Source organism: Chelon labrosus (assembly GCF_963514085.1).
Source record: "Chelon labrosus genome assembly, chromosome: 17".
Taxonomy (NCBI): Eukaryota; Metazoa; Chordata; class Actinopteri; order Mugiliformes; family Mugilidae; genus Chelon; species Chelon labrosus.
The window spans coordinates 3,876,684-3,890,548 of NC_140350.1; the positions used below are offsets into that span (position 1 = coordinate 3,876,684).

A 13,865-nucleotide genomic window follows, 5' to 3' on the forward strand; every position below is an offset into this window, starting at 1 on the left:
TGCATTTTAAGCATGGACAAGGCATTTATAAAGTGTAGCACTTTTCAAAGACAGATACAATCTAAACATAAGAGAAGCAGAAGGAAAAAAAAAACCCCTGGAAGGTCATTGAAGGAAGAATCAATAAAAACCAAAATTCATTCATTCATCTTCTGTCTTGTCCTGTGAAGGGTCACGGGGGTGCTGGAGCCTATCCCAGCTGTCATCGAGCGAGAGGCAGAGTACCTCTACCCCTGGACTGGTTGCCACTCTATCGCAGGGCTATAACAAACAAAATGTGCAATTTAAATTTAAAAAATAAAATAAAATAAAAAAATCATAATCCACATATGATTTACATACTAATGCATCAGTACTTTAGTAGCATTTAAAGAAACTGCATACAATTAAGTAATTCAATTTAGCCCTTAGATCTGCAGGAACAATATGATTCTGGGTGCTGTAAAGTGCTTAATGGGGCAGGGAAGAGTAAAAGGTTTTGAGCACAATTTAGTTTGAATTGTTGGAGTGTTTCTGTCTTTATATAATTTTAAAGATACTATATTGACTGTTTTGGAATATTAACATAAACCATAAAATAAACATAAAAACACAACATAAAGACCATTTGATAGGTGCTTGCATCTTGCACCTGGATCTGCAGCTCAATCCCTCTGGTGGACGACCAAAACTGGACACTGCTTTTTTTTTTAGCAGAGTAAACATAGCCCATTTTTGTGTTTTAGTAGTTGTTACTATTAGTTTAATAAAGAAATGAATGGGGAACATCACTGAACACATTTTGTAATTCACTGAAACCAGGAAATGTTTACTCATACCAGTCAGCGCTTCCCTTAGAAGGCCATCAATGATCATGTCACATGTACCTGTTCATACAAAGCAGGAAGTGAACCTGTTTGACGGGACGTGTCATTGTTCAACCTACAACAACTGCAACTTACATGCTGAGCAAAACAATCAGTGGTGAGATTCTGGTGTAGTCAGATAAGTTCCCACATGTCACAGGTTAAAGTCCCTCTCCACACCGTCGCAGTACAGTCCAGTTTTGTTTATCTGTTCTTAGAAGACAGATATGAGCGTATATTGAGTCTAAAGTAAACAAAAAAATAATAATACTGATAATAATCCAACCTAAAAAAATATAAAAAGGGAGTGTTCTAGCGGGGAGTGAGGTGGCCTACATGTCTCTTTGCTGTCCTTATGAACTTACAATAAGTTCATAGCACTGGTGAGGCATTCTCAGATTTTCCAGTCACTTTCCGGCTAATGTGGGTGGTGTAACAGTAATTCCCTGTGGTCCTATGACTGTTTGGGCCCAATGAGAGTATTCCGACTCATTTCGTGCACCAGCAACAACAAAGTGAGATGGAAAATAGCACACCTTAGTCACCCATTTTAGTGAGTGACTCTAAAGTAACTCATTGTCGTGTGTCACACATGGCATACAGGAGTGGCTCCAGTTGGTATGTCACACTGCTCCACCCAAATTGTTCACACCAAGAGCTGCTCTGTCAAGGCACCCTGAACATTTCTATCAAAGTATAATTCGGAAATCTTCATGATCTCAAAAAGCAGTTTTTTATTCCAAAGTTGCTCAGCAGATACAAACAGTATAACAGCATTTCAGGGCTTGATCAAAAAAAAAAAAGCGTACAAATTCTGTGTAGTTTACACTATATACAACATCTGAATACAAAATCACCTGTGCAATGTAGGCAGTGTAATAAACACTATGCTTTGTCTATCACCCAGAAATCTAATGGTAAACTTTTTGGGAGCTAAATGAGCGCACAGATGGTGAGATTATTTCCAGCAGCATCCAAAAACCTCTGTAAAGATGCATCATAACACAGTTAAAATACATTACTTTAAAACTTTTGTTTCATCTAATTTCAGTTCATATTTTTAGAAGGTGAATGGACAACAGCACAGACAGAAAAAAAACTACATGCACAGTTATGTGGAGGTGTTGGAAATTAGCCAAATTAAACAGGACCTGTTCTTTACAAATCTACAGTCCATTTATTCAGCAGGACATTTCATGCAGGTACAAAGTTCCAGGTCTTGACTTGAAATCTGGTCAAATTCAAATTCAAACACAGCATTTATGTACAGCAGGACAAAGACGACACACAGCCATCATTCTCCATCAATAAAACACTCAGAAATCAGACGGTAGCTCCACCACATCTAGACTTCACACATCAAAGTGTTTGGGGAGTAAAAAAAAATGACAAAAAAGTAAAGACATTTGTCGCTCCATAGTGAGCTGTGTAAAACATGAAAGTTGCCTAATGTGGCGCTGGAAGTTTGAAAATGAACAAAAATAAATAATCTGGAAGTGTGAGTAATGTTTTCCAGTTCGCTAGAGGCTAGCACCCTGGTGACACGCTGGCTGCTAAATACATCTGATTCACGGAACTGTCAGTGGCCAAGCTGGACTCTAATGTCTCACAATATTTTGACAAGGGGAGGAATGTATTAAAAAGACAATATCTCTGGTTCTGTCTCATTAATGATGCCATCTGAACATTTCAGCCGTGTTAATGACTAACGTGAATACCTTTCCAGTCAATTTAGCGTGAATATCTAATCATCATCGTCATCACCGAGATCATCGTCGTCGTCGTCATCATCGTCGTCATCCTCTTCAAGGCCTTCTTCCTCCTCCCCATCTCCACTGCTGGGCTCAGACTCTTCGCCATCTGAGCTATCAACTTCCTTTTCCTTCATCACAACTTTCAGATGAACTGCCTCTTCAGGTGAACTGACACAACCCCAGCCAAACAAATTCAATTACAGTTAATGGTGAGAGGGGCTCATATGTGGACATTTGTGTACAAGGAATGTTCAACAAATTAAAAAAATGGCATTGGTTTACCTCAGTAATGATCCACTGCCAAAATAACAGAAAAGGGAGGCACCAAGAATCATCAGTTTGAAAACAACCCAACCCAGAGAATCAATGTATTCTTTATTCTTTCTATTGTTGGACAAAGATGACCAAATGATTGATTCACACATTTTTCCATTTAAACCAGTTCATTGTTCTCTGGGTTTTGGATGTTTTGAATGTTTCACCTGTATGCATAAACCGGATAGGCACATATTGTAGTGCAACCATTGTTGCTGCAGCTGCTGCTCACAGGGAAAAGGCAAGCCCAGGAAAAAAAATCAGCTTTCATTCACCATAGCTTTAAAACTTAACCCCTTAATAGAAGGCAATTCACTGCAGCAGTATCAGACAGGATGTGCTCTTGGGCTCTTCTGCAATCTAATTAATGAGAAAAAGCATAAAAGTCATAATAATTGTTCTTTAAAAAATGCAAAGCAAACATATAGCTTGTCACTCCTTGGTTAACACCAGGCATTGCTGCAGTCAATTGAAGCTAATAAAGTTTAATCCATATTTACATCTCATAGTTTACTGTTTAAGAACACTTAAAAATAACAGTTGCGATAACTCGGCAACATGTGCTAAAAACATAAAAGTATAAAATATGTATCATTAAAACAAATCGGAAGGGCAGTACGTTACATTTCTAACACTTAAGTAGCTCTAAAAATACTACAATGATGTCCAAGTGGTTCATATTGGAGAAGCAAACATGGAAGAAGGAGATGCCTTTCATTTTTCTCTTCCAGAAGAATGGACCCAAGCAGCCAATCAGCCTCCACACCAGTCCCAAGAAGAAGAGGAACATAGGAGCTCCAGTTCTCTGGCCCTCACCACACAGTCGGGTCCTTCTGTTCGTGCTCCCGTGAGTACAGCTCAATGTCATTTTCCATTGACCTTTTCCGCCAGAACCTCACCGCCACAAAGATACAAAGGATGATCAGGATTACACCGCAGGCAGCTCCAACTGCGATGGCCAGGATGCTGATCTCAGAGAAGGATACTAGCAGCAACGAAGCAGAGGACAGAGAGGTGGTAGAGTGACCCAGATATCGCATTGGCTATAATACTCTTGAGCAAGACACTAAACTCCATCCTATTCCAGTGATCACATCTGACTTACTGCTCAATTTTTCTACAAGTATCAGTCTTCTCAATACATGCTAAAACAATGATGGCAATGACTAAAATGCAGAGAAAAAAAGCCTCCTTCCTCCACTGTACTACATTTGATACTAAAGAATGTGCCAGACAGAATTCTCAAGAGTGCAGCGCTGTCAGTCTAACCTTTGTTGATGACTCTGAAGTTGATCTCTCCATTTCTGCCATGCACGTCTGGACGGTTGCTCACCTGGCAGATGAAGCTACCATTAAAGGTAGGAGGCACCTGGTGCAGGGTGATGGAAGCATCATACCTCGTAACATCTCCCGACCACACTGCACGGTCTTTAAAACGCCCGTCCTTTGGAGGGTATGGTTGCTCCTGGTAGTAAAACACCTTCGACACGCACAAAACGCAGAAATTGCAAAGAGTGTAGTAATCCAAACAGATATGTGTAACATTCTTCTGCTGATACAAAACTCACAAAAGCACAGCTGTTGCGACTGTATACAAATAACACAGGCAGCCACAGTGTGACTTACACCGATTTCTATAAAAGAAGCAATTCTAAATATAGGACCTTAACTATGACAGTTGTTACTATTAGGTGCTGTATATATGGTTAAAAAGTATTAATCCATTTCATTTATTCATGTTTTAGGCAGTGAGGTGTGTTTGCGCCATTTAAACTTCAGCCTTTAGTGTGAAAATGAAATCGTGTTTATTGTTCTGTGGAGCAGGCCCCAGCCACTAGGATATATACAGCACATACAATATGTTGTCCAAATAAAACCCCATAGAATGATGTACTGTATATGTCCCCGTTTACAGCAAGCAGACCAGGCAAACGCTTCACTCTACCGTCATTTAAATTTAGCATATATCTGTGAGGATCAGTCACCGGCAAAATAACAGAGCCCACTGAGAGCTTTTAAGAACATATACAGTAAATGTCATTTATTTTTTATTATGTTATCGTTTTATAAACACACAGTTCATACTCACAGATTCCGACTCCTTTTCTGAATTAATGGGTCTGAAGGTCCAGGTTACTATGACGGACTGAGGCGTCACTGGTTGACTGGACTTGAAGGTACACGTCAGTTTCGCATCCGTCCCATTGACTGCCTCCACCTCTTTGGGAGTGTAAATTTCTATCCCGCTGACATGTCGCACCCCTGAAATAAAGACAACCAAGTCAACAAAGTAGGTCATCAAAGGTTAACCATACAAACCAGACATAGTGTAAGTGTGTGGTTCACACTAAGAACGATTTTTATAGCTGTGCAGATGACACCCAGTTACACATTTCTGTTTATCCAGATGATTGCAGCCGCATTAACAGATTAGATGACATGACATTTATATGACATGAGCATAATAGTGTAGCAAAATGTCCATGCAGGTTAATCAAGACAAGAGATTATAATATCTTGGGCAAAAGATTATCTGCACTTCATCTTCATACTAAGCACAAGGTTTAAAACCCTGGGGTTTATTTTGGATTCTGGCCACAGCTTTGAAGCGCACGCTAAAAATGTCACCAAAGTGTTCTTTTATTTTCTTAGATATATTGCTAAGCTTAGACAGCTTCTCTTAAACTGACACAGAAAACCTCATCTATGGATTTGTCAAGTCTAGGTTTAATTAATGGAAGTCCTTCCTTGTTTGGTCTACCTAAAAACCTGATGGCTGCCTACGGCCCTGTTCACACCAGGCAGTTGTTACAGCCCAGGTGCAACTTCCTGCTGGTGCTTTATGCTCGCTCTCTCTATAAATATTGGAAGTATCAAAATAGTCAACCAACTGATTTGTACATGCCCGTTATTCAGAAACTGTACTCTGAAACAGCATTACAATTTCCCTAAGGATTTCACAACTACACAGTCACCGTCTTTAGTCTGACCCAGACATGGCCCACATAGACCCACCGCACAACCTTATCTTGATTGTTTTAACTTTGTAAACACCAACCATCATTCCGTTGGGAAGCTAGCTGTAAGAAAGAATGATGTCAACCAGACTGGGTTTGAGTTACTGTGTTTTCATATCAACTTTTGCGCTTTAGAGCACCCTAAACTCCTTTAGATCGGTTTGCTTCTCTCCTACTATTTTCACTCCAAATTCACCAAATTCTTAATAAAGCTGTTCTCATTCACATTATTATCTGAACAAATAATGAAATGATGACTATATTGCAGCTCATTACCAAGCTACTGCACTGCACAGCGGAAATCCTGATTTCATAGCCTCAGTGTCATGTGACGAAATCACCAAACACATGAGTTAAAGACAGAGGCTGGGCAGGGATTGCAGCTGTAAAATCATAAATCAAATACTTACTCTGGGTTAATGATTCTTAGTGTGTTTGAGTACACCGCCTATACAGGTGCCTTGAAAACACACAGAATAATGAATATATCATGTGAAAATAATGTGTTTGGGTATTTGTGATATAGTGTCAAAGCACACACTGGTGATCTGTGACATAAAGACCATTTTTCCAACACATTTCAAGTGCAGTCTGGTAATTATTAATCTCCCTCAAGAGTTTCGGTGAAGTTAAATAGTTAATCTGGATGACACCATCAACCATAGCAACGATCAGACTTGCAGACTTGTTTCGTGGATTAAAACATTTCTCCTAATGGACCAGAGAAGATGAAGCCAAGAATGTTCTGTAATCCTGGACAGTAAGGCAGGAAAGAGGAAAATTAAAAGGAAAAGTGTCTGTGAAGGTTCTCAGGAAAAGAGGTTATCTGGAAAAGAGTATTTACTAGAGCATGGTCAGTCTCTCTGTATGAGTACCCGACAGGGCCGTGCACTCACGTTGTCACAAAGGAATGCAGAGGGATTAATAACAAGTAATTTCCCTCCAATTATTTTACAGTTACTTTAATGTAAACAGCTTTTAGAGGTAGGTAACTATATCTAAACTAAATCCACTTCATTCATTTATGTGCGCAGTTGCTTACACGTATGCAAACTTTCCATGTAGAAACTGATACAATGTCTAATTCTTGACAACTTGTTTATCTTAAACACTGTCAGCTTTTAATCGTGCCAGCAGAAAGCAAACCTTCACTGCATCAGTATGCATCAAATGAAATGTTTTTGGAATATTTTGTTAACGCAGCACGACAACCATACTGTTCATGGACAAGATGTTCAAACGTGTGGGAGTATCAGACTGGCAACAAAGGCACAAAGAAACACTTCAGCCAATACTGTGGCTATCAGTAATACGCTGTCACAGACTGGTACAAACATATTTGAAATTATTTGAAATCATATAGGTGAGGCAAGACTTTATTTCCCTTAACCAAGTATGTCTGATCCTTCTGGGGAAATCCTTGACGAACCATAGAGGAAATATTTCTTCTTGAATGCAAATTAACTTTAACTGAATTTTTCAGTTTGTTAATGGTAAGCATTTTTTATTGTGTGTGGTTTCTGATACAGCAGACACACAAATGGACAATCCTTTCAATCAGACAGTTAGCATAATACAGACTGAGCAATGAAACCGAAAAAAGGCCATAATACTTGAGGAAGTAATGATAATGAGATGAACAAGCACAATCAAAGAAGGAAGCGAAATTCAAAAAGTACATTCAGTTTTCATAAAAATCCCTGTGTCCAGCTAAATGATTACGTGTATCAGAAAGCCTGCTCCACATTATCTGTCTGTGACGACAACACCCTGCTTATCAGAAACACGGCCTTAAATGAAACCCTACATTCAGATAAATAATTCTCAAAGAAGAGACTCTAGAACTGACTGCAACATTTAAAAGCCAATAATCTCTGTCACACATTCATGTGTGAGAGGAGATCATTTTCGCCTTTGCACAATTAAACCACAATCAAGCGCAAGCAACTCCACCACCAAAGCACCAGCCCACCGTGCTGGTGTTTTCAAGCCTGCATGTCCTGACAGCTCCTCTGTCTTCACAACTGTCTGAGTCTCTTTCTGCAAAACAACATTGAATGCCAACATAACAGCAAGCTGATACACGATGGCCAATTCAAATAATTCAATATATAATGTCTCTATTTTTCAATCCCCATTAGTTAGTTAGTTAGTTCGACCAGTGTCGCTTTCCAATACCAGACAAATGTGTAAAATGGGGTTGACCATTGCAATATCATATTACTGTGTTGGATGTATTTGCAGAGTTGTTGAAATGTTCTCAAAGTTAAAGACAGTAGTACATGTAATGACTGATCTCAGAGGAAATCAGGACAAGAAAAGGGGCATCATTTAGTTGCTCATCTAAGTGAACAACAATAACACAACAATGTCCAGACTTCCTCTTTAATAAAATTTCTTGTGACCCATTGAGCCATCAGATATTCAGTCTTACATTTTCAGTGGAGATTGTCTGATCTTAACGCGAAAGTTGACACATGTCGCTGACTGGTCTACAGATCAGTTGCAGGCTATATATCTGAATGACTGCATCTCACAAAAGAAAGGTTTTCCTCCTATAAATGCACACGAAACTGAAACTAACATTTCACGTACATTTCATATGTAAGTTAAGAATCATTCCTAAGAAAACCAGACACTAAATCACACTGGAATAAAAAGATTAGAAATAAAAATAATGAGGAATTTTGTGACAGTTTTCATAATCGCAACAAAGTGTTTCAGACTATACAGCCAAGCTTTCCAAAAAGCACTGCTGATGTGTTTAGAGACATTTATCATGGATGTGGGTATGTTTTACACCCTAACTGTGAAAAAACACTACCAGGACAGAGGTATAAAAGTATGGTGTCGTGTATAAAAAGATGTAGGCTTAAATGTATATATCTATTACTCTATAATAGTCCAATAAAGAAATGAACCTATGGCTTCAAGAGCTTCCTGTCAACACCTGTCACACGCTTGCATTTAATCATGTACAGGCTTCAAGCTTTATTATCCTATATCATACGATAACGTGAACCGTGGTTCATTTTCATACGTCCAAAAGGAATTCACTTGATATGAATTTTTGCGTTGGGGGAGCCACATTAATAAAGTAAGCTATATCCAGGAAGTTGCTGAGACTCACCTGGCACCGCGAGTCCTCCCAGGAGAAGAAGAGGCCATATCCGAAACATATGGCTAAACATTTATACTGCCACAACTCCGGCGGGTTAATTCCTCTGGAAAAGTCCCTTCATGCAAGTTTATTAAAGGGAGACGTGGACTGGAATGTCACCGCGCGCTGCCGAGGTTCACTTCGGTAGTGAAAATGTGTTTCGACCTGCGTACTACGCACCTGTAGGCGTCTACTTCTTGCATAACCTGTTCCCCGACCTGACACCGTCTCTCTCACTCAACGCATGACTTGGTTCAGCTAATTCACCAAATAACACCAAAATGTTTTGTTTGTTTGAGCATGCGCATTCTGTTGGTAGCTCAAAACTCAAGGGTCCAGGTAATGTTTTGAATTATGGAGTCAGTATTTCCTGCAGACTAGCGCAGTCTAGAGGCCACAGTGTAGTATCACAAAATTGAGTCCCTCTCCAGTCAAGTCAGCACTGCCACAAACTACCAAAATAGTTACCAAAATGACCTACTTAGTTATTTTACTACAAGTATAACATAGATTTAACACCCCCTTCTACATAATAACCTAAAATAAAAACTAAACAAATAAAGTAAAGTAAAAGAAAAATAAAATAAAGGTTCACTGAGCATTGTTTCCCTCATTATCACACTTATGAGATACTGAGATACCAGACTAGACTGAAGGCTGTACTGTAGTTGCATATTGGATTATGTTCGTCCTCAAACACATACATTTTTATTCTATATGTACACATCTTAAATTCAGATTTAAGTTTGCACAGCAAATATTAGCCATGACTGTCAAACTAATTCTGCAGTCAAAGGTCAAGCAGCTAGAATGTAGATTCTGAAGAGTCACAAACATCGAGCAAAAGCAAGATGGGTTAAGGATTAAACAGATACTGTAGAGGTACTGTAGAGCTGGACCGCTCAGGTTAATATAAGTGCGCACCAGTGAAGTTCCTGTGAGGACAGATGACAGTGTTTCACTGGTCACAAGTGGAAATTTCCTTAAAGAAATGCATAACTGATAACAACGTCATAAAACAAAACAAGTGTATCACTGGTAACCTAATCACTCTCCCATAGTTCATTGTTGGCCAGCATGAATCACAGGAAACGGCCAATCAGTCACCTCCATACACACAGCAGCCACTTGATACCAGCAGGATCACCCCACACCACTCAGCACTGTTTTCCAGTTTTTACCGTAAACCAGCTGGTCGCAGGAAACTGGAGAATCAAGGAAATTGGACTTTTCCTTCCATATTCACCCCTTGGATTGGTGAGTCAAATCTCATCTTAAACAAGTTTGGAAGCTGTTTAATATCAAAGCTACTCAATGCTCATGCTAATGCTAACAGGCCTCCACCACTACCCAACCATTTAGTGCTGCCCTTGGATATCTGGATGTGCTAAAGCGCCGCTGCTGTGAAACAAACATTTGGCTGAACACTGGTGAGATAAACTGAGGAAAGAACTTCTGAAAGAACCTCTGAGAAACGATCTGAGAAGATTCAGCCATTGTGTGGTAGGATTTGCTAATTTGCTTGATTAACTTGATTAGCACACAACTAGCAACATTTAACACATTCACTTTTCAGCTCTTAATTGAACAAAGAACTGCCATTGCATCATTGACATTACGCATAGCACTAAGTCACTTTAAATTGGTTGAATGCTATTGATTTAATTGAATATATTGAAACCACTACTAGTAGAATTTTAAATATAAACTATTGCATTGTAAATGTAAGAACTTTGTGTTACTGTTTTGCTTTGTTGTTTTGCTCATTGTTTTTCTTGAAGCATTTCAAGTATTTTCTATTGTATGAATATTCAATATAATATATATACAGCCCATCTGTAGCAGTAGTAGTTCAGACTTGATGGTGTTGACATCTGGACTCTGAAACTCGACCAGCTTAATAATTCACACAACATAACTCCACAAAATCCACAATACATCAAGCAAACCCAGGTAAAAGCCAAGTTGGTCCAAACCTGCCAAAGAGAAGAGCGTTAGGGAACAGTTGTTATGTTGAGGAGCTCTGGCTCAATAAGGTGACAGTGAATTCCCTCCCATTGCCTCACTGACCATATCTAATGGTGAACACTGATGCACTTCTTTGTAAATATGAAAGTGTCATAAGGGATAAAGGCTTACTTTCACTCTTGTAGACAACTCTGAGGCCAATCATTCCATTTCCAGCATGTACATCTGGCACGTTGCGCACCTGACAGCTGTAGGTACCATTTACATCTGGGGACACCCGCTGCAGGGTGATGGAGGCATCTCTGCTCGTGACGTCACCTGACCACAGCACACGTTTCCTAAAACGCCCTTCAAGGGGAGGATATGGCCTTTGCTGGTAGTAGAACACCTGAAAAACATAAACATAATCTGTAGACAACATACAGGTTTGTCTGACTTGTAGACAATATAGCGCAAATCTGGGTTGGATAAAAAACATTGGAACAAAATCAGAGCTTTTTTTTTTTAACATCCCATAAAACACACCGCTTCCCCACGTCCAACGTTCAGGGGTTGAAAGAGCCAGGCTGCTGCTACAGATGAAAGTGACACAGGATAACTGGAACCGAAGATGCACTTCACTTTAATATCGGCCCCGCTGACTGCTTCCAAAGTTGCTGTAGTGTAAACAGAAACCCCACAGGCTTGTCTGACCCCTAGAGAAACATAAAAATGGTGCCAAAAAACTGTGATCAGCATGAAGACTGCACTGCTCACTGACCAACAATTACTAATCCAATAGCTGCCCCACATTTCATGCTGCCCTGCTTAGTTTGAGACTTATTAGCCAAAATGTAGTTTTCATTTTTAGAGAAATTTATTCAGGCACCCAAACAAGAAAACATCTAAGATAAAATGCTCCTTTACTGAAAAAGAGGTAGTCGTAATTCAGGGCACAAGGTTCTGGTCTACCTGCATTGCAGAGAGCTTCTCAGTTAGCTGTAGTGGACTTAAATGTTAAAAGCAATAGAAAAGAACGTGATACCCACAGTGCTCTGTGAAGGAGGTCAACATTTGTCTGGTGCGCAAACTTCAGGGCAGACCAGGTACATGTCAAGGGCCTAAAGTGCTGCGGATAAATTGACCGTGGTAAACTGTCACAAACGAATCTATAAATTGTAAGTTCAGTCAGTGCAACTTCTATTCATCCTATCTAAAGTGCAATTGTACATCAACACAAATCAACTTTAAAATGAAACAACAAATGGTACATTTTCCTTCCTCAGTTAATGCTCTTCTTTTTTCACTGGTTGATGATTCTATGTTTGTATAGACTTCAGTCGGCAGTGTGTGTTTGCCACAAAACACAAACAAGCATGGGGATGGTATTTTCATTTACACAACCAAGAGTAACATGAAAACTAGGTCAAACTGAAAATAACAAAGATTTGTGATCATTCTGTCACTGACAAACATCTGGGCATTTGAATATTTTACTGGACAGAAATTTCAGAGGATATTCAGTCCTAACACAATTACTAAAACCTAAAACAATGAACCACAAAGCTATATATTTTGTTTAAAATGGTGTCTGTCACATATCCTATTGTACAAGTAGAATGCTATGTTGTTTTTTTTTTGTTGTTTTTTTTGTAAAAAAACAATATGAATTTCAAACAGTTCTGAGTCTGTATATCATACTGCTCAAGTCTTTTTGTAATCAGGAAAACAAGGGAAAGTTCATCTCATGCCCAAGACACTCAATGGAAGATCCTCAGCAGCTTATCCCTGCAAGCTGGGAGAACTATGACAAAATATTTTCTACATCTGAGGAGCAGCGCAGCATGAAGCCTGTAAGGACAGCCCTTCATTACTTATTATGCTTTTGGTGCTTGTTTGCACATAAACAGGAAACGCTGGAACTATTTTGTTGAATTAACTAATGCTCTTATCTTCAGGTATCTTCCTTTAGTTTTTATTGCTCCACAGCTGTCGACAGTAATATATTTGGGAACTACATGTGAGAATTTTATTCAGAAGGAGTTTGGATACCCTAAAACTAAATGAAGAAATAAATGTCACATTAACATGACATTAGATGCACAGGAAAAACATTGTTCAAAATAAATGTGGTGATTAATTACTTTATAAAATTGACTTTACTTTATTAAATGTTTTTCCCTGATATACTCTTGCATATAATTCATTCACTGTGTTTTTATTTATTTGTCAGTGTATTTATTTCTGTATTATTTTTCTCTTGTATGCATTAATAATGCCTACATAAATAATTGGCATTTATTTTATACTTTTGTCATTTAATAGCATTCTAATTTCTTTATTGCCTAATTATTTTATGTTACCATTGATTTAGGCAGTTTTCAGTAATTCAAATTTCACTTCAAATAAAGCTCATTAAATATTTATAATTTGTAAAATGTATGCATATACAAATCATTTTATATCAAGCCAAAATGAATAACAATAAAAAAAATAAAAAATAAGAAAAATAGTTAAATCTGAACTCAACTCAAAAGGCTGGAAAGATTGGTGGCAAAGTCCAAAAGGGCATCAACCTTCTTTCTAAATGCAACCAATCTCTGCACCAGGCACACAAAGCTGCTGTGAAACAGGTTATTGGACTTATTGTCTGTTGCTGCAGCAGAACAACAGTCTCAAAAGCTCCCCATGAGTGAAAATAGTATGCTTCCCTTGAAAAACATAAATGAACAACATGTTTAATTCAATAATCACACAAACATCATATAGTTAAACAAAATTGTTTAATTCAGTTGCACAGATTACATGCTTCTGGTTGTATTTTAAA

General features: G+C 38.6%; 1 protein-coding gene across 1 annotated transcript; it reads right to left on the bottom strand.

Annotated features, from left to right (window-relative positions):
- Window positions 1-1,559: 1,559 nt before the first annotated feature.
- On the bottom strand, window positions 1,560-9,507 carry LOC311502720 (myelin protein zero-like protein 2). Its single transcript, XM_084565068.1, has 5 exons — window positions 9,062-9,507; window positions 5,004-5,176; window positions 4,184-4,394; window positions 3,731-3,899; window positions 1,560-2,767 (listed from the first exon to the last, which is right to left on the bottom strand). Exons 1-5 carry the CDS (start codon window positions 9,120-9,122, stop codon window positions 2,590-2,592), a joined length of 792 nt encoding a protein of 263 aa, XP_084421194.1. The 5' UTR covers window positions 9,123-9,507; the 3' UTR covers window positions 1,560-2,589.
- Between the last annotated feature and the right edge of the window lie 4,358 nt (window positions 9,508-13,865).